Below are 24138 nucleotides of genomic sequence, written 5' to 3'. Positions count from 1 at the left end.
AAAGAGTCAAGAACAGGTCAAAAAGAGGTTTCAAAACCACAGCCTTAGTGGCGCTTGGCCTTCTTCTTGTCATCGGTCTTGAGAAGATTGGCCTTCCACACCACTTGCAAGACAATGTTGGTGCCTCCCACACATTCGCCATCCGACAAGGAGAACTTGTCAGGACCGCTTGGACATGCCTTCCAGTCATCTCTGCCCTCGAACACCAAATGGTCGCCGTTGATTCCGAAACCTGGGGTGGCAGGCTCACGACCAAATGGAGCAACACTTCCGACCTCCCCTGTGTTGGGGTCGTGTTTGACGCCTCTTCCGTCCTCGTCAACCAAAGAGGTGCCGTCATCCTGGAAGTTAACTACAAGGTCCTTACCTTCGTCGCCTCCCACGGCAAACACGTGTGGGTGGCTGTCGACCTTCTTGATTGGTGTGTTCAGGAACTGGTCGCCTTCCTCGCTCCACGCCTTCAAGTAGAACTGGGACTTGGGGGCTCCTGGGTAGACGTTGTCACACTCTGCCTCGTTGAATACCACAAGGTCAACACCGCTTCTGTCCTGACAGCCTGTGTCGTAGCCCAACGCGTTGTTGATTGTTGGGCAGCCGTACCACTTGCTGGCGCCGTTGTATTGCAATTTACCGTCGCTAATGGAGAATCCCGTGATGTGGTCCGATCCAAGGAAGGCAAGGTCACTTTCAAAGTTGACGTATTTTTGAGCTGGGGCGTCCACAAGAGATCCATCGTCATTGAGAACGAAACTGATGCCATTGCCGTCACCGTCTCCAAGTTCGATGTGCTCTGGTCTGTTCAAGACGTGCTTGCCGTCATAGATAGAGCCAGCTTTGGTGGAGATCAAGTTGAAGGAAGTGGCGGCGTTGACTGCTGTTGCGATTGCTGCAAGGGCTAAGTACTTCATGGTGATGATAGTGAAGAAGTTATTATAGATTGTGAAGAGGAAAAGAAGAAGAAACAGACGAGTCCATGAGTCCTGGAGCTCTCCTTATATACTTTTTGCAACCATTAGCCGTGTTGGACCCTGTGCAGTGCGCGCATCAGGTACGAGGACGGTTGCAAACACCCACGACTAAAATTAGACACCACGGAGTCTCCGCAAGTGGTCAGCCGGCCCCAACCTTAGTGTTCAAGCGATGATCAGGTTATTTTGAGGGTGGACGGGCCACCTTCCGTGACGTCATACGGTTGGGGTTGGAGGCAGCCGGGAGGCTTCTATTTTTACCTATACAGAAGTGTTATTACCTGCATTGGCTGCAAACAGTATGGGTTAGGGAGTGTTTGTTGTTTTTGTTTGAGTCTCCCGTGGCTTCGTTTGAAGCCATTCTCGTAAACAAAATTAGAGGATTTGCCACAAGAATAGATCGAGCAATAGCTCTAAGAGCGCATAAGGGGGAGCAGCAACTAGTTTGCACCTGACAAGTGCCGGGGGCAGCTCCCCTCAGAGAACATTTTTAGCGTGTTATGCAAGATTCAATTGTTGTTGCCTAAGAGAATCCCACCTTTTGTTTACGACCTACGTCATTTTTCTGGGGGAGGCGTGACAGAGACCGGGAAGTGTATGCAAGCGGAGATGCCGCTTAGGTGTGACCGAGGAGATTGCCGAAGAAAAGGGCCCGTGGAGGGGCTTGGGCCCGTACGGAGATATAGAAATAAACGGGACACAAGAGAAAGGGTGGGAAGAGACAAAGGCAGCGAAGTGAGCAGTTAAAATAAAAAAAAGTAAGTCATGCGCGAACCAGGAATCGAACCAGGGACACAACAATGGGAACGTTGTATTTTACCACTAAACTATTCGCGCGGCTCAATACTTGAAGTTGAAAATTAGTACTCTATATGACGTTAAACGTTGAGTTATATGCAGTAATTAGTGGATTGAAATTCAATAGAGAAGCATCCCGTCCCAACCATACAATGTGTTGACACTGTTTCAAGCCGATAGACAAATTTACGGAAGAATTACTCATTATTAGAACCCTTCAAATGATTATGTGTTGTTGGGGCCGATTTCATGGAAGTACCACACGCAAGGAGTCGTTCAAAGCAAGCACCACCTTCAAAAAGTATGTGATCCTGAAGATCTTTAGGGAAAGCCTAAAATCCCCTAAAAGTTAGATCTGTTCCACATTCCTTTTTTTCCTCTCCATTGCCTTCATAGTACGAGTTCCTCTATCTCAGCAAGCCCCTGTTGATCCAAATCCCTTGCATATCCAAATCCCCTGAAGTCCACATCGGTTCCGCACTTCATCCGACTGCCGAAGGCCCACAATTCCTAGTGGGGTTTGCGATTTGTGTTCACACTTTGCTTCCTTTGCCTCCTTGTCTCTGTGAGGAAGATTCACACAAATGTTACGAACAAAGCCTGTTGAACAATCCGTGAGAGTCAGGCTTTAGTTGAAGACGTAAGTGAAAAAGTAGAAACAGAGAATTCACAATACAGCAATATCTATCAAATGCAAAAAGAAATGCGTCAAATAAATAGTCTTCTTGATTTTAATTTTCACTGAGAAGTACCCTCAGTCTTCAATCTGAGCTATACTCTCGTCACATACAAATATAGAGCATACCACACCAAACAAGTCACAGATGACAATTCCGTAATTACAATTCCGTGATTGCAGTTCCGCCAGAGGCCAAAAAAAAACCCAAGTCGATCTCCAATATCTCTCTCTCTTCATATCGTTCCCATTGTCTCCACCCAGCCATTTCGCAGCCATTCTGGTATACCGTCCTCACCATCCACTGTACAACTTTATGGATAACCAATTGGCGGTGCCGATACCGCAGTACCCGCCGTTCAAGCTCCGCTCCTCCCTCATAGACAAAGACCCTGTAATCTGGGTGCACTTGCTCGAAGGCTACATCCAGCTTTTTCAGCTTCTTCTCTCCGATGAGGTTGCTCTCACAGTCAAGTCCCAGCAGCAGTTGCAGCAGTTTCTCAAGAGCTTCTTGCAAGAAACAGCAGAAGAGACAACCAAAATCTTCTCGCTAGGGGCTATAAACCCAGACATCAAGAAAAACACAGCGACTCTTCGAGCATATGTTTTGGCAGTGGTAAGGGCTCACAGCATCGTCAAGCTAGGCATCACCGGCCACAGCCTATGGCACTTTGTCGTTGTGTACGTGGAAAAGAATGCCAGCCTCGTGAGGTCGCTTATAGACGGGACGTTCAAGAGCCCACTTAATGACAACCGCAAATCAAGCAACATTTCGCTGGTGCCAGCGCTCCAGGCTTCCATAGAGACGCAAATCACCGAAGGCTCGTTTGATGCTTCAGCTCAACAAGTGCTTTTCTTGCTCTTGGGCCATCATGCGGCTCCGCTGAAGGCACAGACATTTCTGCTTTCAGGACAAGCGAAAAAGGCTAGGGTGCTTGCCAAAGATCGGGACCGTAACATGTCGTCATCTCTGAGTGCCTTGGCGTTTGCTGAGGGTTTCGTGAGGCCAGAGTGGGTGGAAATGCTTGAAAGGCTCTATTCTGGTGGCCGCAGTGTCCACGCAGAGACCGTCAAGAATTGCATGGTCATCAGTGTGTTGGCGTTGTCTGTGTCGAAGTTGGCTACTCTAGTGTCGACGTTGGGCATCAACAGCGCTGAGTCGATGGCAGCGTACCCATTGTTCAGCTCAATTATCATTTCTGATGCATATAAAGCTTTGAACTCGGGGCTCGAGGAGAAACTACCGTTTTTGCATAGTCTCAAGTTTGATGGAGGTACTGCTGAAGAAGAGGTTAATGAGAAGGACGTAGAGTTTTTGCTCGATATGTTCCCAACATTGACCCCAGGCAAGGCCAAAATGGCCTTGCTCAAAAACGATAGAAACGCAGACAAGGTCACTGGCATGTTGCTTGATGATCCACTGATGATAGAGTCCATCCCAGAGGAGCTCGAGAGGCCAGAAGAAGAACCACCGATACAAGTTTCTCAGGAAGAACTTAGGAGGGGCATTGAGAGATTTCAGCTCAGCGAGAATGAGACGACTACTCCAGTGCAGAAGAAGGAGCAGCCTTTAAGTGAAGACGAAATAAAGAAACGTACACTTTCTGCGGCGCTTCAAATGCTTTACGAGAGCGACGAGGATGAGCGTGACGACACATACGACGATCAAGAACACAACACTGGAGTTTCTTTCGAGGAGTATGAGCATAAGCCCAGTAGCAAAGAGAAAGCTCGTTTGGCGGTGTTTGAAGATGACGATGATGAGTCTACTAATAGGGAGGGAACACCCCAAAACGCTATCGCTAATGAGCTCGAGAAGACCGAGCTTAATCTATTCGGCTACTTCAAGAGTAGTGGGGAGAGTGCGTTCGATAGAAGCGGACGCAAGACTAAGTTGCGTGATGAAATCAAAAGTGTCTCTAAATGGTCTGATGAACAAATTGAAGGATGGTTTAAGATGCTCAAGAAGTCACCGAAACGTTTCAGATTACTCGAGGAGCGTTTCGCTGAGCAATTCTCAAATAGAAAGGTGTCCGAAAGGCAGCTCAAAGTAAAGAATCTGATTAAACAGGCTTCACCCAAGCCCGATTCCAGTAATCAAAAGAGGGCCCATGCCAGAAACGAGCGTCAGAAAAGCAGCAGGGCAAATCACAACAGGAAGAGTGGTCACGATAGAAAGACCCGAGCAAATCTTGCAGGTATGCAACAATAAAGGTGATTACCAACCGTGGTCAAAAAGCATCGACACAGACTCACCATTATGTATCCTTCTGATAGCCTCTGCAAATATACGGGACACATCGAGTACCTCAAACCTATCAGCACCGAGTTCATTCATGTGCTCCAATTGAGGAATGCTATTAGTTGTGATGAACTTGTCGATGTCTGAGGCGGCAATCTTCTCAAGACCATCGCCGCTGAAGATAGCATGAGTGACCAAGCAATATACGTAGGAGGCACCTGTTTCTTTCAAGAGTCTCGCTGCCCTAGTGATAGTGTTGCAAGTGTCTGCGAGATCATCAATAAGCACACAAACTTTGCCTTTTACGTCTCCCACAAGCATTGAGCTATTCACATGTGTTGTTGTAGATATTGTGGAATTCATAGAAACAGATGCAGATAGTATAGGGGAGCCAATGGTCAACGGAGTCACTTTGGTACGCCTTTCTTTGTGAATTAAGGCAAACAGACACCCCAAAGCATCGGCAATGGCAGTGGCTCTCTTTGCTCCTCCACTATCAGGAGATACAATGACACAATCCTTGTAATTGGGAACGTAGTCTATAATATAGCGTTTGAACAAGGGCCTCAGGTAGAGGTTGTCCACGGAGATGTCAAAGAACCCTTGGAATTGTGGGTCATGCAAATCCATGGTGATGCATCTGTCAGCACCAGCCTCCATGAGCAAGTTTGCAATGAGGGTTCCGTTTGGGCTGACCCACTGCTTGTAGCCACTGTCGTCTTTTCCGTATCCATCAACAGCGCCCAAAATGTTGGTGGCTGCTGCGTTAGTCAGAATAGCACGTGGTCTTAACATCGGATTTGGTACTGTGAGTTCGTCATCTTCTTCGTCTATGGCGGTCCCAGTCATGGAGACCTTTGGGTTCTGCGGTTGTCTCGAATACGGGAAGTACGGCAACACCGCTGTGACTCTTCTGGCACTCGCGGTTTTACACGCAGAGATGAGAATCAAGAGCTCAATGAAGTTATCGTTGACTTCACCGCAACCGCTCTGGACGATGAAGACGTCTTTCTCACGCACAGAGTCTTTCACAGTGATGGAGGTCTCACCATTTGAGAACTTTCGCAGGTCCACTTCACCAACTTGGATGGTCAAGTTTCTGCAAATAGCTTTTGCGAGCGACGGAACTGAGCTACCGCCAAAAACGAGGAGGTCTCTCATCCCTTTGTTTGTGTATTATTGAGAGGGCGTATGGAAAACGTGGGGGAGGTAAAATTTTGAGATGTTTGATTTTCGCATACTCTCCCGCAGTGTTCAGGCCCACAAGTAACGTACCTCTGAGTAACTTGGTTAGATGAGGAACTGGGTACACGCGGCAATGGTTTATGATGTATGATTGCAAATCCAGTTTTGTTGACCTTTAGCTGTCACATGAATGTGAAAATATTGAATAGTATTTCGAATGCCGTTGGTGATATCGGATAATCCAAGAATAAAACATTTCAGCTTGGACGCAAATTTCAAATTGTGAAAAATATGTATCCGCAAAAGTGTTTGAAATGTGTTTTAGGTCAGGCAAAGACGATGGGCCGCATTGGGTTTTCCCAATTTCGTGTTTCGTGGAAAATGGCGAGGAACACATTAGGGCCTCACATTCGTATCTCGTAGGAGCCGGCCAGTGTCGTGTACTTGATCCACTTGACGGTTCTGTAATTGGATTTCTCAACCACCTTCAAGAATTTCACGGAAAGCCCCGAGGCACTGAACATGTCCATGGTGAAATCTAGGCCCAAGGGCTTCCTGTTCGTGGTGGAGTGCTTCAGCAGAAACTCGTCTGCCTCTGGAAGCTTGAGGTCAGCAATAAGAGAGTGTTCCAGCTCTCCAAAGACCTTGGAGAACTTCCATGTTATCGTGTTTTCTCCAGGGCTGTACCTGGCCTTTCCGTTGGTGCATGTAATATTATTTTTTAGAATCTCTCCTGGGGTTGGAATTGTGACCGTGACGCCCGTGGCGGCCACAGTTGACTCAAAAGTCGATCGGAGAATAACTCTAATGGTCATTCTATCCCCAACAACACTGACTTTAGGAACCACTTTGAAAGGAAGCACAAATGGGTTGGAGATGTGATAGGACATGAGTTGAAAGGCGCCGTCAGGAGGCACAAACCGAATCACCCGATCAGTATCGTACTTGGCCAAGTCCACGCACTTGTGAAACTTAAAGTCGTCAAGACTAATCTTGTCAAGGAGCCCTGTATCTGATCTATCGTCAGCGAAGCCAAAACGGCAAACTGGCATTCCCGAGAGATGTGTCTTCATAGAAATAACACCGTCGATAAACGAACGAAGGCACCTGCCACGGTTGTCCAATGTGATATTAACTTTCTCATCCACATTGAGAAAAATCTCATTTCGGCGATACTTGATCCCCGAATCCCTCCACAGCACCATGTTCGAGTCGTAGCTGTGGTCCATGGCCGAAGAAGCTGCTCTTTCCAAAGTTTTTTCTGAATTGGGCTTACGAAGCGACGCGTGGAAGTCAAAACCTGTCTTTGGCTGCGGAAGCCCCGGTACTACCGATGCTAAGTAAGTAGGCTCCATATTTGTAGGGTACCCAAACTGAAGCATTTCGCCGAGCATTTCATAAATAGCGCAGAAATTGCCAGTGATCACCTCCTCCTTTAGCTGGTGTCCTGGATCTTTTAAGAAAAAGTGTCGAAGCAATGCTGCAAACGTGAATAAGAACTCGAAGATCACCAGCAGGTCCTGATTCGACCGCGTCACCGCCACTAGCCACATGTTGCCGAGCCTTGTATGTAAAAAAGACGTGCTGCCCAACGTCAACACCGGCAGCCTCACGTCTCTGGAGGAGTTTGATCGGGCAGCGGGGTTGATCACCTGGATTCTAAACACGTCTGAAACCAGCTGGCGGACGCCGCTTTTGAAAAGACGCGACATGAGCACGTCGCCTTTGGCATTGAAGATGAAAAGTGCGCTTATCATAGGGTGCTAGTGGGGAATTCGCGTGGGTATTTGTATCGTGGAGGTGAGCGGGTGGTGAAAAAGTGTTGATGCTGCGACTACTACTAGTAGCTGCAAACCGCGATTGCTGGGACACCTTCGTAGTCAATACGAAGAGGGAGGAAGGGGGCGAAAATAAGTAATAGATTTGACAGTGTAAGGTAATCGAGAGATTGAATGGAGGGCATCATCGATTGAGGATTCTCCATTTTGTCGATAAGGGGGAAAAGAAGTATTGCGGTATTCCGATTCTCATTGAGAAATTGTTTCACGAGTTGAAAGGCCAAATGAGGAATTTATGGACTATGAAGTGCCATTGATATGAACAAATTGTACAGACCATTTGTGCAATCGGGGTCCATAAATCCTGTGACTTCCAAGGAAGACTCAACTTAAATTAAACGTCATTCTATTTTCTTACCTGCGATTTACAGACAGAATTAATTTCCAGCTTTCAGCTGTCCGGCTTACTTTGTTAAATATATGGAAAAGGAAAATTACTGTCAACTTGATTGCGTCTTTGTGAATCTCATGATGTTCTTGATACTACTCCAAAATATCGTCCTTCTCCTTCAGCGAGAAGGTCACAAAAGGGAACATTATTCGCAAGCCCGCTTCTCTACATTTTTTTACATTTTTTTTTTTTTTTTTTTTTTGAACTAACAAATTTTATTAACCTATATACTTTGGGGATTGCTGTTATAGCAAATACTTTTCGACTGGCTGAGGCTTGCTCATTTCAGTCGAAGTTGCGAAAGGCCGAACAACCTGACGCGGCCGAGAGTGTTCATCACTGCGGAACAGATTGGGACACAGCTTCCTCAACTTGGCCCACTTCTTCTTTTGCCGTGCGAGCTGTGACTTGGTTGGCTGGTCGCTGAACACTTTGGGTTGCTGTTTGGATTTTGGACTCTTGTTCTTCCTGCCCTTGCGGGAATTGGTGAACGGAGTTTTTTCTTCCGTCGTCGAGGCTTTGAATTCCTCCAGAGACTTCTCAGATAAAGTGTCTGGTAGATCCAAATTTGTCTCCACGACAAGTGCGGGTGGTGGTGTAGTAGGCTTCGGAGCAAGAGTCACAAGAGCAAAGGATGAGAGGGACTTCTTCTTTGGGACCAGAGAGACACCCTCAGGAGTGCTGAGAGGCGTCTTAGATAAGCTGCATGGAGTGGTCATCTTTCCCCAGTGCAGCTTAGATTCTAAAGAGGACAGTTCGACCTCTTCTAAATAATCATCGATGGAGAAGAGGACCTCGTCATTGGCTTCAGGATTCTTGACGTCGACAGCCTCCTCCTTCGAAGCCTTGAATCTTGCCTTACTGGCCTTGATTCCTTGAGCACTGGGCAAGAAGTTCGCCAATGTGCGAGGTTCCTCCTCTTTGACCTCGGCAGCCTTGACTACTCTAGCTTCGTAGTCGGCCTTTCTAGCGGCTTCAATTTCTCGACCTTTGGCTAGAAATTGAGCCAAGATTCGAGCTTCGCGAGCTTCGGCCTCGGCTTTGTACCAGGCCGCAGACTTCTTTTGGGTTGTTTCTTCCCGGGATTCAGCCTTCAAGAAATTGGAGGAAGACTTCAATTTCAAAGGGCATAAAATAACTGGCAAGATGAGACTCATCGCTGATGAGGTAAAAGATACTTGAGTTGCTGTAAATTGAGTGTGATAGTTCTTCAATCAGGGATTAGTTGAGTGAAGAAAAAAAAAAAAAGATGAAGTGGTGGTTAATAATCTGAAGAGCGGAAGAGACGACGTGCTTATATACCTCAATATATCATACGGCGAATAGTTCATTACAGTAATACAAACGCTAAAAGGCAAGAGATTTTGGTTGCAACTTAGGAAAGTGTAGATGCGATCATGAACATGCATGAATTGTACTTCAAGACCTTAGCGTTTTCCATTTGAGCTGAAATCTTCCAAAAAAAGACTACACAGTTATGAGATACCGTAATTCCTTCTGTAAGGTTTGATACCCAAGAAGCCACCATTTGGTCAACTGAAAAGGGCATTGGAAAGGGAGTCTTTGTGCTTTATTTGCGATACGTGACTTACGCTGCAATAATATACCACACAGTTGCACATTCTTATTTCGAAGAACTTGAGGATCTGGTCATTCAAATGAAAGTGTGTCTCATTCCAGAAGCTGGAAAGCTAATTATTAGTTTCGTTAGGGTAAGTAGAAGATTCGGTCATTCCATTGAGACTGCGTCCCAATTCTGGAAGCTGGAACGCTAATTATTAGTTTCTTTAGAGAAAGTAGAAGATCCGGTCGCTCGAAAACATGCATCCCAAATCAGGAAGTTGGAACACAAATAAATAGTTTCTCTAGAGTAAGTAAGAATGCGAAATGAAATGCACCTCAATTCTGGAATCTGGCCGATAAATGAAGAGATGAAAGTCATGGAAGTGGTGTATGAAAATGAGGTTTTTATTACAAAGCGTAGTATTAGGAAATAATTGAGGGAAGTACTCCGGTACTTCAAGCTCAATAATTCGTTTGGAAGTTACACCCTCAAAATACAGAGAAGATATATTGAATCTCACATATGGATTGAAATTAATTGGAGCGAGATTCCCACAGTAATGCAACGTATTAGGCAATTTAAATTGTACTTACCCTTGAAAAAATTACTGTACTAAATCAACTTGCCCCTTAAGTTGATTTAATATTCTCAAAACCATGTGAGGAAAGTATAAATGAATAGGAACTTCTATTTTACGCCCAAATATCTTTATGGGAAAATGAACCTGTAGTTGCCTCTAGCACCTTATAGAAAGCCTAGGACGAACTCTTATCCCGGAATATATATTCAGTCATTTCAAAGTAAACATATCTTTGTATTTCTAATACTCTCAAAAACATGGATTTTACCAATTTCTTTAGGAAGCCAGTTAAAAGAGCTTCATCTGTCATTTCCAAGTCTACCAAAAGCATCCTGAGAAGGATGTCACTCAAAATTGGTCTCACGCGGGACCTAAAGCGAAAGAGTCACTACAATTGTCAACACAGTGTCAAAATCATCAGGAAGCATGCTCAAGGAATTTGTAATCCGAAAACACAGGGAGAATCTCCTATTACGAAGAAGCCCAGAAAAAGACGGATACTTAGTTTCTTGGAGCGTTTGATTCCAAGAAAGAACAACAAGAGAAAGAGACACCATTCCAGAATTGATGGATCTTCAATGACGCCCCAAGATTTTGTGAAGAAGAGGGCTAAATACTCCGAGCTACTCAACAATTCTCACACGAGGAGAAGATATCACACGGAAATTCTCATCGACGAAGAAATACCCGGGAAACTACAGCCTAGGTTCTTCGAGCAAGCTCGTTACAAGCCGGAGCTTAAAGCTATTAAGCTAAGAAATTTTCGGCCAAGTCAGCAATTGCCAATGACCCAGGGTCAAAAGATATTGGGAGGAAACATCGTTGATTCATGTCATTTCGCTATAAAGAAGTATGTTCCCCAACAAAGCAACTTTTTGGGTCCACGTCATTCTGACATTGCCGACGAAGCAAAGCTAGGCATGCCCTTGAATGCCTGCAAAAGAACAGAGTATGAGGTCAAGCAGGAGAGTTCGGTGATAAGGAACAATGTCACTTATCCGAGATTCGAAAATCGAGTCCGGAAGCTTCAGCCTACCGATGAAGCTGACCACATGATACAGTATCAGGCTGCTCAAGAGAAACCCAAGAAGGCTACTGAGCTCCTCGATATGAAGCAGCAAAGCCCTCTGTGGAAACCCCAAACATCTCTGGAACGTGCAATCGCTCAATTGATTTCTCCCCAGGAGATTGAAATGCAAAAAGCCCTTCTAGCGACTTATGAAAAGAGGCAAGGAAGGAAGAAAGAAGTTGGATACAGTGAAGGCTGTTCCAGAATGTACGAGGAGGCGGCTTTTAATGAGGCAATCAATTGGGATAACTTTGTCGGCAGATCTTACACGGTGAAAAATAGTCGGAAATCTCAAAGAAAGGCTACTTTCATGGATACTGAATCTTCCAAAGACAGGGATATCCAGGCAATTGATGGCTCTTGGCGTTCAGACAACAGTCGCCAGTTGCCAAGGACTCAGGGTCATAGAACTAGGTCTCATTCACGGGGCAACGTCAGAAGCTCTGGCTACTATTCCTTTAAAGCTCACTAGTTTAGGAGAATTCAAAGGTGGTTAACATCACGAGCATTTGGTACAGCTTCCCTTTAAGAAGACAGATACCCAAGGAAATTCCCGGTGCTTCGGTGTTATCAAAGCTAGGGGAGGGGGGAGAAGGGCAGTTGGGTTGCATCAGATGGACTTCAGTATGTAATAGAACTTTGATCATTCAATTGCAATATGTAGTATATTCAGTAAATCGAACCAATGAACTGGTGCCAATGGGGTAGGTAAAAGGGGAACGGTTCAATTATTTGCCAGATTTTACAACTAGGGAATTTGAAGCAATAGGGTAGAAGTCCCAGCACTTTACAGATCTTTGTAATTGCCTCATTGTATGTAATCTACACTTGCACGGCTATGTGAGACCACTTAGAGTTTCCTAAATGTACAGTCATGGGTGAGAAGGCAAGCTTACGCCTACCTAGTTAAGATGCTTACTAGGTATGAATATTATTCAATAAATATAACAAGGCTATGATAGCCGTACGATAGCCGTATGATAGCCGTATGGTAGCGTGATCTCAATAATTTATCGAATCGTTTCTTCCACGGATTCGAAGAAAATCCCACATGTATAATTCCAGCAGCAGACTTGCCTTTTTTCGTCTGCGAGTACAAAGAGAGAAGGTAGTCCTCATATTATCTAGCTGGCATGCGTACGGCTTGTAACTCGCATGAGACCAGCCAAATAAAGAAGCTACAGTAACAAGATATATTCAAGTTTCCTCGGTGAATCAAGGTAATTCCCAAAGCGTACGGTCCTCCTGGTTGTAATAAATCGGCCTACCTCCCAAACACGTATAAATACGGGCTTTTCGCACCAAGAAATTTATCTCTTATCAACCACTCTCTTCATCATGAACTCAAGCTTCTTCTACATGAAATCGACCCCCAAAGTTTCTTGCGACCAAGAAGATTTCAGGATGTTTGTATCGAAATCCGCCTATAAACGAGGCAGATCAAAGTTCCCGTTGCAAACTTCGCAACTTGGACCACCACCACAAAAGGGTCCACCAATTGAGGTGCCAGCCGCCTCGAAAACGAGGTCGCCCTACTCAATTGCACAAATGGCTGCGATTAAGGCCATGAAGGACCCAGAGGTATCATCATCTAAGCGGCCGGCCAACTTACACGCAAGTTTGAAGTCGCACGATAATACAAAACGAGCAGAAGCCGCCGCCGTAACTACCAGGCCCCGCCCTATCTTTTTCGAGCCTGTTGACACAAAGTCGATGAAGAGGCTCGTCGCGAAGCAGAAAGAGGTCTACAGGAAGACATTTATGAAGCCCGTGGCAAATGAGCAGGAAACGAAGCCGGACAGACTTTCTAAACCTGCTCAGGAACCACCTTTCGAGCGCCATGGTAAAGTGAAGGAGAAAGCGAGACCAGGAAACTCCAAGACAAAGGATCTGGCCAAACCTCACTACACCAGGTATAATATCTTGCCTGAGACAGATTTGGCTGCAAAATCCTGCATGCAGCCCCAGGCTCCCCCACGCATGGTCGACGCACCGAACAAACTCGTCGCCCTGTATGCCTGCAAGAGAGCTGCATCAAGCAAAGACAATCGCTTGCTAGTGTTGGGAGATCAGCTTCACCATCATGATTGCAAGACCTCCTTTCACTACTTTATGCATATCAACAAACTTCAATACCCAAGCTCTTTCAATCCCTACCACAATTGCTGTGGAGAGCTTGTGCCTATTGGTAAAGACTCTCCAGAAATGATTGAAAGGGAGTCGAGGAATGTGGCTATGCTTAAGGAGGAGTACCACTCTCCCTCAAAGTATGACGACAGAAACCCCTTCGAGAACTCTAAACTCTTCTTGCAAGCTAAGTCTGTTGCTGATGTCAGATCTCTGACTACGGCCAATGCTTGTACAGTTGTTTCAGAGCCTGTTGCGAAGGCCGTTGTAGAGCCAAAGGTTGCTTCCACGCCGCTTTTGCCTTACCAGTCTAGCAGCTGCTCTTCTTCTTGCTCAGACTTTTACAGCAACCCTTGGACAGACTCTGCCTCTGTCTTCTCTGACTACTCCGACCCAAGCTATAACCCTTGGGCTGATGACAACTATTCACCCAACAACCTCTCGTGTTTGTCTCTAAACCAGACTTTCACACCATGCTCTACTCCTCCACGTGAGCCCGATGCTGTCTTTGAAGTCAAAAAGGTTACCCTCGAGCCTTTGTTTGATGTAAATGATGCGTTGGCCTATCACGAGAAGGATATCGAGGAACTCGAAGTTCATCCTTCGAAGTCTCAGCCTGAGACTAAGCCCAAGCCAGCTGACCTGGAAGAGGCCAGCCAATCGCCTCCCTTGAAGAAGGCCTCTCTTGTTAAATTGATCAGTCTGCAACTTGAAGACACCTTCAATGTGCCGTTCAAGAGGACAGAGATTCATACCGACTCTGCGCAGATCCAGATCAAGAGCAAGATTCAGAAGTTGAACAGCTTCTTCTCGGAGATGGGTGCTTTCACGACTGTGCCACAAAAGAAGCCTGCTGGCAAGACACTTATCAATGCATAGTTTGCTGCTCCCAATGGTTCGTAGAGACCTGGTATTCTACGGTGTATACGTTTATATTCAGCGTATAGCTTTATTTATTTGTTTTATAACCACTGTAGTTGTGAGAAGTAGTTTGTGTTGATTTTGGCCTCTATTACCTTTGAGAGTGAGCGAACGCATTCATTTTATGAGTAGTAATGGCCAGGTAGAAGCTTGTACAGGCCAAAAGTGGCGAAGCTCTTTTTTATATACTTATTGTACTTTCGCTTTGTTCTCCATTAAGTTGGTATTCTGGAATTAGTGAGGTAAGTGTGACCAAACATGACACGAATTAATGTTACAAACCTGCTGTCAGCGATCACCGTACACAGTGTCCATAGGATCATCATTCTACATTTCCTACCGGGCCACGTTTTTAATAAAACGAGTTTGTACACGTATTTGTTGCCATGACATCTTCTTTGATCGAATTACCATCATCCACGCAAATTTAATGGTTTTTTTTTTTTTTGAAAGATAGAGATAAATATTTACAGGTTTACTAGTATCCTTGCTCAGTCATAATATTCGTTATTAAAAAAGGCTAACATGATTCCAAAAGTCTTTCATACCATGAGACTGTGGAGAGGTTTGCGAGACTCGATATCTTCTTGGAAACCATAGCATAAAATGTCAAAAGTAGCATCCAATTGACACGGGCCCAATACTCCTGTGAAAGGCGTTCTACAAATGGAGACAAAAACTCTCGCTGAGAACGAGAAGCCTTGAGGCTTGTCTTCAGACAGCGTAGTGTTCACACAATGTATTTTCACAGCGCACATTCGCTGTGGAGTCAGTACCATTGCTATCGTGACAAGTCCCACATACAAATCTAATCCACATTTCGCTTAAACCCAAACGTTGGACATCATTCAGCTCCTAATATCACAAGTATGTACTAATGAGCAGACGACACACAATTCTGACAAGCCAGTCGCCTGAACCCAGTCTCCAGGTGAACTTCAAGAGGACAAGCGATCTATAAAGAGAATAGTGCAACTTAAGTGACCCTACACACTGACACCACCAACACTGGCTTAACTCGAATCCTGGTTCACCTTCTCACAATAAGAGTCACATTAAGACAACAAGGAGTTCTTCGGATCCGCTCTACACATTATACTGAGCTCTCCAGCTTCTGACCATTTGGATCAGCCGAAAGCATCATACAAGCCCAACGAATCTTACATAATGACATCAGAGTGCAACCATTCTATACACGTACCCAAAAACACCGACACCGATCCGCCTGCAAAAAAAGAACCCTGCGTTGACAAGGTGGCCCACAAAAGAATTTGTACCCACGTAGAGCGCTAGCGGCATTAGCGCACCCAAGCACAGAAGCGCACTAGCGCACTAACGAGGGGCCCAGAGAAAGACAAAGCGTAAAGAGCCAGCCAGTGGAGGCCCAAAATTAGCAAAAGGCAATTAGTGCAAATCCAAAACTGCAAGACACAACTTCGAGGGTGGCCTCGAGGGTAGCCTCGAGAATGGGTGGAGCCAGGCAGTGGAGGACTGGGCTGGCGCACCGTTTTTACTAGTGCCGTTTATGAAATGCGGCCCCAGTCGAGGTTGCAAATGCCACACCCCCGCAAAACAAAAGAAGAAACTAAGGGAAGGGCAAAAGGTGAAAGAAAAGGAAAGGAATTCAGGAAACAGAAGCGATGGTTGATGAAAGAGAAAGAGTAGGATTCAGCCCTTATTAAAAAGAAAAAAAAGAAAAAAAAAGACCTGGCGGTGTGGCTCTGGCGATTCAGCAGAGAGGCCCTGGGGCCCGATGGCAGCGAAGTCTGGGGAAACTGGCCTGCAGCGGTTCGCACAGGCAAACGCCCAACAAGCAAAAGGGACCAGGCAGAGAAAGGCACAGAGAGGCAGACGAAAGCACAGCACCACGAGGCAACGTATACACAAAAAACCAGTACCCGATTTTCAAATTGTTTTCAGGTTGTTTTCAGCCAGCCTGCTTTCTTTTATTTTTATTTTGGCCAGTTTTGTGACATTCGCTTTGTGGTCTACTTGGTGACCTTCGGTTCGCATTGTGGCCTTCGCAGCCAGCGAGTGAGGCATCGATCGCCTGCCGTGACCCCGGCCTGAATTGGCGGTGACTTGGCCCAAATGACCCCACGCCGCTACCGTTTGGAGGTTTTTGGCCCGCGCATAAACGTTGGCACCAGCGGAGTCTTCTTTTGCCGTGCTGGTGTTAGTGGTGGTGGTTTGATGAGATACTTTGTAGAGGGTAGCGGGTATGCGGTATTTGGCTGCGAGAGAGGTGAGGAAAGGGTCGCTGGCGGTTGCCGTGGGGGACTATGGAGGCACCATGGCAGCTGTCGCTGAGAGATGCCTTACATTGATGGGACGGTGTCCGGGGGTGTTGTCCCGGGGGCATTCCGGGGGGCATTCCGGGGGCGCATCGTCCACCGTCACCGTCACCGAGGGGCCCCATCGGGACACCTACTCCGAGGGGACACTTTTCAGCCCACTTCCGAGGGTCCGCTACCCTCCTCCTACTACCCTACCAGATTAACGTTTCCTTTCTCTGCCCTAAGGTGTTTAACAAGTAGGATCCATCCCGTCAATGTTGCCCAGAAAACGCATCTAGAACGTAACCTTCTGACTGCGTGTCTTTATACTGCCCTCGGTTCTCCTATTCGCACCTTCGTACTCCCATCCCCTTAACTACTACAATTCAAGTTCATCTCGCCATTTATCACAATGTGTAGCATCCTTAGTATTCCATTTCCCCCTTCAACCACTAACCCTTCATTTCACCTTGTTCCAGTGAAATTCTTTCCTCAGGCGGACCTCTAGAACCGAGCCCTCGGAAGTCGCTTGTCCTACGGCATCTGCTCGCCTCAAGCCCGAATTGTGGGGTGTTCGAGGCACCCACCGCCATATTTGTTCATCTTCCTCCAGAGTATAAATACACCCCGATTTCCCAATCATATTCCTTGCTCTTTTTACTTTTTGATCTTCCCACTAGTTCTGGTAGCGTGTGCCCCCGTGCCTAGCAACCTCCTCGTCTCTGTATAACAGATTCGCAACTCTCCATCTTCAACCAATAATCGTGTCATGAGCGTGGATATCTCCAGACTCTCGCTTGACAAGCAAGTTGATGACGCCCTGAGCGTCTCGTCGTTCAAAAACGACTACATCGACACCCCCTTTTCTGGAAAGCAGGAGCAGTTCGACCAGGTGCTTGACATTTTGGACTCGACCGGGTTCATTCCCGAGTCGCTCATTGAGTCCGAGGCCAAGTGGTTCTACAACTGCTTGGGTATTGATGACGTGTACTTTGCCAAGGAGCTGCCCAAGGGCATTGCCTCGCACATCCACTCGCTCTACTCGTGTAAGGTCCAGGCGTTTGCCTCTGACATCAAGGTGGATGAGCAACCTTTGATTCGCTACAAGCGTGAAGGCACTGACCACTCTGTGTTTTTCGACACGTCGTTTGCCGGAGCCCGTTTTGACAAGCGCAGGTTTGACGATTTGATCGACGAGCGCTACATTGACTCGTCGTACGCCAACAACTCGTACAGACTCGAGTACTTCTCGGCGCCCCTCAATTACGCCAGCGACCCGATCTTGGCGGGTGTGGCCGAGATGTACGCTGCTCTGCCTGAGCTGGCCGAGATCTTTGCCAAGCAGCAGGTCAAGTGTCACTTTGTCTACAAAACCAAGTACCCGGAGGAGAATGTCGACCCCAACGAGACCGACATTGACAAGATCAGTGACGAGACGTTTTTGAAGATCGCTTCCGACAGAACAAAGTCGCTTTACTCCGACATCATCAGGAGAGTGGTGAACTCCACCGGTCCCGTGATCCAGCACTTCCCCATCGAGGAGTCCGAGGAGTACAGAGTGGTAATTGGGTACCGTCAGAAGACTTCCCCCCACTACAACTCGGCCTTGTCGGACTTGGCTGACTACTACAAGCTTTCCACCACAAGAAAGTACGTGGAGCAGTTCTCCAATGGCGTCACCATCATCTCGATGTACATCAAGGCCACTGTTTCGGGCAACAAGAGAACCCCTATCGACTTGCTGATTTACCAGGTGATCAAGGAGGCTTCTTTGTTGTACTGTATTCCCCACAACTACTTCCACGACTTGTTCATCAAGCAGGATTTGTCCTTGCAGGAGGCCATCTACTCGCAGTGTGGTGTCATCTTCGTCACCCACTTTTTGAACAGATTAGGCCCTGAGTACACCAAGTTGTCCCACTTGCTTGATCCTTCCAAGCTGATCCAACACGCAGAGGTGTTGAACTCGTTGAAGAAGCGTTTGCGTTCGGAAACTTACACCCAAGATTACATCAAGGAGGTGTTTTCCACCAGAAAGGAGATCATCCGCAAGTTGTACCGCCAGTTTGCTGACGTGCACTATATCAGATCCTCCATGGAGAAGACCTTGTCCTACCAGCGTCTTTCCCAGATCACTCCGGTGGGCTCTGAAAAGGAGTTTGAACATTTGTTGAGCAGAGAGTGTGGCCAGAATGAGCACCATGCCATTGTCTTGAGAGCTCTCTTTATGTTCAACAAGGCTATCCTCAAGACCAACTTCTATACCTCCACCAAGGTGGCCATCTCCTTCAGATTGGACCCATCGTTCTTGCCAAAGTCGGAGTACCCAGAGACTCCTTACGGTATGTTCTTCATTGTGGGTTCCGACTTCAGAGGTTTCCACATTAGATTTAGAGATATCTCTAGAGGTGGTATCCGTGTTGTTCGCTCGAGATCCGTTGACGCCTACAACGTCAATGTGCGTAACTTATTTGACGAGAATTACAACTTGGCTGCCACCCAGCAGAAGAAAAACAAAGACATTCCTGAAGGCGGGTCCAAGGGTGTCATTTTGCTCGATCCTGGTTTAGCCCAGGAGACTCCAAAGGCCTCTTTTGAAAAGTACATTGATGCCTTAATTGATTTGTTGCTCAAACAGCACATTCCAGGTGCCAAGGAGCCATTTGTTGATCTCTACAACAAACCAGAGATTCTCTTCTGCGGCCCTGACGAAGGTACTGCCCCATACGTTGACTGGGCTGCCCTTCATGCCCGCTCCAGAGGTGCACCATGGTGGAAGTCCTTTTTCACTGGTAAGTCTCAGCAGATTGGTGGTATTCCCCACGACGAGTACGGTATGACTTCGCTTTCTGTGAGATCGTACGTGAACAAGATCTACGAGAAGCTTAACATTGACAACGCCACCATCAGAAAGGTCCAGACCGGCGGTCCAGACGGTGACTTGGGCTCCAACGAGATCAAGCTTTCTAGAGATGAGAAGTACGTTGGTATTGTTGACGGCTCTGGTGTTATTGCTGATCCAAACGGCTTGGACAAGCAAGAGCTCTTGCGCTTGGCCTCTCAGAGAAAGATGATTGAGCACTACGACCGCTCGAAGCTCTCCAAGACTGGTTTCATTGTTTTGGTGGACGAGAACGACGTTGTTTTGCCAGACGGCACCGTTGTCGAGTCTGGCGTCACCTTCCGTAACACTTTCCACGTGAAGATCAAGGAAGTGTACGGCACTAAGGGCGTTGACTTGTTCGTGCCATGCGGTGGTCGTCCAGCTGCCATTGACACCAACAATGTCAAGGCGTTGATCGATGAGAAGACTGGCAAGAGCATCATTCCATACTTCGTTGAAGGTGCCAACCTCTTCATCACGCAGTCTGCCAAGATCATTTTGGAGAATGCTGGCTGTGTTATTTTCAAAGATGCTTCGACCAACAAGGGTGGTGTGACGTCGTCCTCGTTGGAGGTGCTTGCTGCTCTTTCTTTCGACGACAAGGGCTTCTTGGAGAACATGTGCATCGACACCAGCGGCGTCAAGCCTGAGTTCTACGAGAAGTACGTCAAGGAAGTGCAGCGCAAGATTGTCGACAACGCCCAGATGGAGTTTGAGGCTCTTTGGAAGTTGAAGGCTGAAACCGGCGAGCCTATCACCGAGTTGTCTGACAAGCTCTCGCAAGCCATCAACAAGCTTGGAGACGAGTTGGCCAACTCGCAGGAATTGTGGAACGATGACGTTGAGTTCAGAAACGCTGTGTTGGTGGACTCGCTCCCACCCTTGTTGCTCGAGTCGATTGGCATGGGTGCTATCTTGGACAGAGTGCCCGAGTCGTACTTGAAGGCGTTGTTTGCCACGCGTTTGGCGTCTAGATTCGTCTACTCGAGAGGCATTGACTCGAACCCCGCCAAGTTTTTGGAGTTCATCTCGTCGATCAGAAAGGAGTACAAGGAGAAGCAGCTTTTGTGAGCACCCGGAGCGTACGTACCCGCGAGTCGCAGCCGCCAGGGGCCAACTTTAATATAGATTAATTTATATGCTATTTGATACAAACCGTAGCTCTTTCCTCAGGTGAGCAGAGATTACCCAATCAATGTGTGGTATTCACAAGTCCTTGCTAAGCGTCTCTTCAAGCTTCTTTCTGGCAACCACCTCTTCGTTGATCCTGGAGGTGACGTAATCGCCCACCAACGCAAACACAAACGTCGACCCTGCAATGTAGTAGCGGGCCTTAACCGGAAGACTCATCCATTTCTGCCATAGGTTCATGGTGGAAGTGTAAACACCGAGGGAGGAGGAAGAAGAAGAAGTAGTAGTAGGAGAGATGAGATTTGCAAAACCTCGCGAAATCTGGGGTACCAAGGTGAATAAAGCGTGTACCTCTGCTCATCTGAAAAACTCTCACAACTTGTACATTCTGGGCCCACCAGTTGCTTCAATAGTACATTTTGAGCATACGCCTCCTATTGTTTAGCATGACAATCCATACTGAGCTCCCTCCATGCTGTTTAAGGATTCACCCAGAAAAAGATATCACTGTGATTGGAACATATAAGCTAGAGAAGGATACGGGACACCGACATGGGTCTTTGGACGTTTACGCTTCAGGAAAGGGAGGTTGGACAAGGTTGCTGTCTGTCGCCACGGAGCTGGCCGTGCTTGACTTGAAAGTAAGCCCAAAAGATCCCTCGGTGTGGGTACTGGCCCATTCGACAGGGAACATCATGGTGTGGAAGTTTGACGAAGACAACAACAGTTTACAGTTGCAAGAGAACCTACGGCTTTATGACGAGGGAGTTCTTGTGACTTCTGTATTTTTCGATCCTGCAAACCCAGAACAAATTCTTGCAACGCTAACCTCGGGTGAAGCAGCCATTGTGAACTTGCAAGACAGCTCGAGCCACCAATTGGACACTCAGCACCTGTTGGAGTGCTGGACTGGCGCTTTTAGCGAGGCTGCACCGGCGGCAAACGTTGTCTTCACAGGGGGCGACGACGCCAAACTCATAGCACACGATCTTCGTACCAACTCGAAGATATGGGCCACCTCGGCCCGTCACCACGACGCCGGCGTGGTTCTGATCTTGTGCCCGAACACACTGTGGCTTCTGCACCAGCCAAATCAGCTCTGGACAGGTTCTTATGACGACCACTTGCGAGTGTTTGACTTGAGGAAACTAGATACAGATGATGGCCCATGTTTGTTTCCTAGTTTATTGCCGCAAGAGCTCCACAAGGTGAACTTAAACGGAGGAGTCTGGAGACTTATACCGGCTCCAAAGAGTGCTAGCACTCCTCAAGACTCAGTCTTGGCTTGCTGCATGTACCAAGGCGCCTATATAGTGCTGCCTGAAGGCGACAAGCCAGTAGCTAAACAATTTTTCGAGGGCCAGCACGACAGTATGGTCTATGGCGGCGACTGGGCGTCTCTGGGTGAATACGTAGTGACGTGCTCTTTTTATGACAATGTCGTCGAGCAATGGCTGCCCAGCTTCTAAATAGGATGTATAACACTCAGAAAAGCAGTAGATCAAGCGGCACGGATGAGCCTCTTCCACTTGGGTAGAGCTTTTCTTTGTTTTCAAATCTTCTTGGGTTTGGCAATGCATCGCTATTGATGAACTTAAATCTAGTGTCCTCAATCACAAGTCTCTGGTTCCCACTCAGGCCGTTGCGATGGTGTGTGTTGATAGTGTAATCCAGAGCAGAGATTTTTCTGAGTTCATGTCCCGTGGATTGCTGCTGCTCCATTACGCTTGGAGGTGGTGGGGGAGCTGCCTTTTTCGGCTTAGAGCTGAAGGATGACCCGCTTTCTCTCGGTAGCGATGGAGGCGCCTGAGAAGGGATCTGTGGAGGTGCCTGAGAAGGAATCTGTGGAGGTGCCAGTGGAGGAATCAGAGGAGGCGCCAGTGGAGGCAGTGGTGCCCGAGGGGGAGGAGGCGCCTGAGTTGGAATCTGCAGTGGAGATGGAGCCTCAATCGAGCTCTTAGGTGGAGGTGGAGCTTGAGATGGAATCTTGGGTGGAGGAGGAGCCTGGCTTGGGATTTTCGGTGGCGGTGGAGCCTGAGTGGGAATTTGTGGAGGTGCTGGAGGCGTTGGCGCTGAAGCTTGCGGAATGGGTGGAGCAGCACTTGTCGAAGGTGGCTTCTGCTTTGCCTGAGATTCTTTATTGCGAGCATTGATCTGATCCAAGAACGGCAACCCTGCTGGAGGTGGCGCCGGAGGCGTCGATGGTGGTGCAGAAGCGGTTGGAGGCTTTGGTACTGAACTTGGTGGTTTGGGCGCTGATGGTGTAGGCACTGGTGGTACGTTCTTTGGAATGGGTGGAGCGCTTGATGGAACAGGAGGCTTTGATGACGACAGGCTGCTTTCCTTGTGGTCCTTTGAGTAAGATGAGGTGCTATCAACGACATTGGACTCATCTCGTTTTGCATTGATTTGATCCAAGAAGGGAAGCAGTCCACCAGGCAAAGGAGGAGCTTTGGAGGCTGAGGATGACGAGGATTTTTTGTTAAGCGAACTGGCAGTTGGTGGCGGCGGAATTGACAGAGGAGGTGGAGGAGGTGGAGGAACCGACAGCAGCGGTGGGGGTGGAGCCAGAGTTGAAGGTAGAGGGGAGCCGAGCTAGGAACTGGGGGTGGGGGCGGAGCCAGCGTTGAAGGCGGAGGAGCCGATACTCTTGGAGGATCCGGCCTCAGACTCCTAGAAACGTCTTCCACTTTGTCTACCACATGCTTATCGTCTCTCTTTGCGTTGATCTCTCCCAAAAAGGGAAGACCGCCGGGAGGCATTGGAGCTGGCAGGTTCAGCTGAACTTTTGGAGCCGGTGGCGCTTTAGGAACGCCGGTAGGTACTGGAGGTGGCGATGTAGGTAGTGGGGGTGGAGCCGAGGGCACCGGAGGAGCCTTTTGGGGATGTGACAGGGGCACTGGAGGAGCCTTTTGCGGATGTGACAGAGGCACTGGAGGTGGAGCTGGTGCCTCTGAAGGGGGCGGAGGAGGAGCCGTTCTGGCCAGACTGGCTGACTCCATAGAGCTGACGGAACTGACAGAGCTTGTCTTCAAGTGGCCCAGCTTCTTAGGTCTTGAAGGTGGTACTTTGGGCACACTCAATGAGCTAGAAGTTGGCACCGGGGGAGCACCTGAAGGAACCGGTGGAGGTGAACTTGGGAGCGGTGGAGGTGGAGGAGCCAGCTGAGTTGGAGGGCCAGCAGACTTAGAAGGCCTTGAAGAAGGTACTTTTGGAGCTGAAGGAGCAGCAGCTCCAGGCACAGGAGGCGGCCCCGAAGAAGGAACCTTAGGCTCGTTGAACAGAGGCACCTTGGGGGCGCTCGCAGGCACCTTTCCCGATCTGTTGTCCTTGACAGATTTGAGCTTTGGCATGCCTCCAGCAAAGATATCACCCAATTGAGGAGCTGGCGATGGAGCCAGACCACTGGGAGCTGGAGATGCCAGAGCAGAAGGCGCAGAGGCACCAATTGAAGGTACAGCAGGGGTCAGCCCCGGGCCGCCGATCAT

General features: G+C 47.8%; 10 protein-coding genes and 1 non-coding gene across 11 annotated transcripts; 5 read left to right on the top strand and 6 right to left on the bottom strand. All coding sequences in view use genetic code 12, as the record gives it.

Moving 5' to 3' along the window:
• Positions 1-44: 44 nt before the first annotated feature.
• Positions 45-908, bottom strand: CJI96_0005228 (uncharacterized protein; the record flags this gene model as incomplete). Its single annotated transcript, XM_029036231.1, has 1 exon — positions 45-908. One exon carries the CDS (start codon positions 906-908, stop codon positions 45-47), a length of 864 nt encoding a protein of 287 aa, XP_028889122.1.
• Positions 909-1734: 826 nt separating this feature from the next.
• CJI96_0005227 lies at positions 1735-1805 on the bottom strand. Its single transcript has one exon. It is a non-coding gene; the product is annotated as a tRNA-Gly (tRNA).
• Positions 1806-2758: 953 nt separating this feature from the next.
• Positions 2759-4654, top strand: CJI96_0005226 (uncharacterized protein; the record flags this gene model as incomplete). The annotated part of the gene is made up of 1 exon (XM_029036230.2): positions 2759-4654. The coding sequence occupies one exon, from the start codon at positions 2759-2761 to the stop codon at positions 4652-4654; it is 1896 nt and encodes a 631-aa protein (XP_028889121.2).
• A 6-nt stretch (positions 4655-4660) lies between these two features.
• On the bottom strand, positions 4661-5845 carry PRS5 (ribose phosphate diphosphokinase subunit PRS5; the record flags this gene model as incomplete). The annotated part of the gene is made up of 1 exon (XM_029036229.2): positions 4661-5845. One exon carries the CDS (start codon positions 5843-5845, stop codon positions 4661-4663), a length of 1185 nt encoding a protein of 394 aa, XP_028889120.1.
• A 428-nt stretch (positions 5846-6273) lies between these two features.
• On the bottom strand, positions 6274-7626 carry APM4 (Apm4p; the record flags this gene model as incomplete). Its single annotated transcript, XM_029036228.2, has 1 exon — positions 6274-7626. The coding sequence occupies one exon, from the start codon at positions 7624-7626 to the stop codon at positions 6274-6276; it is 1353 nt and encodes a 450-aa protein (XP_028889119.2).
• A 717-nt stretch (positions 7627-8343) lies between these two features.
• On the bottom strand, positions 8344-9255 carry CJI96_0005223 (uncharacterized protein; the record flags this gene model as incomplete). The annotated part of the gene is made up of 1 exon (XM_029036227.2): positions 8344-9255. The coding sequence occupies one exon, from the start codon at positions 9253-9255 to the stop codon at positions 8344-8346; it is 912 nt and encodes a 303-aa protein (XP_028889118.2).
• A 1565-nt stretch (positions 9256-10820) lies between these two features.
• CJI96_0005222 (uncharacterized protein) lies at positions 10821-11783 on the top strand (the record flags this gene model as incomplete). Its single annotated transcript, XM_029036226.2, has 1 exon — positions 10821-11783. The coding sequence occupies one exon, from the start codon at positions 10821-10823 to the stop codon at positions 11781-11783; it is 963 nt and encodes a 320-aa protein (XP_028889117.2).
• Positions 11784-12649: 866 nt separating this feature from the next.
• Positions 12650-14317, top strand: CJI96_0005221 (uncharacterized protein; the record flags this gene model as incomplete). The annotated part of the gene is made up of 1 exon (XM_029036225.2): positions 12650-14317. The coding sequence occupies one exon, from the start codon at positions 12650-12652 to the stop codon at positions 14315-14317; it is 1668 nt and encodes a 555-aa protein (XP_028889116.2).
• A 3087-nt stretch (positions 14318-17404) lies between these two features.
• On the top strand, positions 17405-20590 carry GDH2 (glutamate dehydrogenase (NAD(+)); the record flags this gene model as incomplete). The annotated part of the gene is made up of 1 exon (XM_029036224.2): positions 17405-20590. The coding sequence occupies one exon, from the start codon at positions 17405-17407 to the stop codon at positions 20588-20590; it is 3186 nt and encodes a 1061-aa protein (XP_028889115.2).
• A 506-nt stretch (positions 20591-21096) lies between these two features.
• CJI96_0005219 (diphthamide synthase) lies at positions 21097-22119 on the top strand (the record flags this gene model as incomplete). Its single annotated transcript, XM_029036223.2, has 1 exon — positions 21097-22119. The coding sequence occupies one exon, from the start codon at positions 21097-21099 to the stop codon at positions 22117-22119; it is 1023 nt and encodes a 340-aa protein (XP_028889114.2).
• Positions 22120-22135: 16 nt separating this feature from the next.
• On the bottom strand, positions 22136-24138 carry VRP1 (Vrp1p; the record flags this gene model as incomplete). The annotated part of the gene is made up of 2 exons (XM_054702303.1): positions 22136-23141; positions 23195-24138. 2 exons carry the CDS (start codon positions 24136-24138, stop codon positions 22136-22138), a joined length of 1950 nt encoding a protein of 649 aa, XP_054558278.1.

Source organism: Candidozyma auris, chromosome 7, assembly GCF_003013715.1.
Source record: "Candidozyma auris chromosome 7, complete sequence".
In the NCBI taxonomy this organism is placed as follows: domain Eukaryota; kingdom Fungi; phylum Ascomycota; class Pichiomycetes; order Serinales; family Metschnikowiaceae; genus Candidozyma; species Candidozyma auris.
Note: the sequence above shows the minus strand (reverse complement) of the source record. Positions and strands in the feature narration are given on the sequence as shown.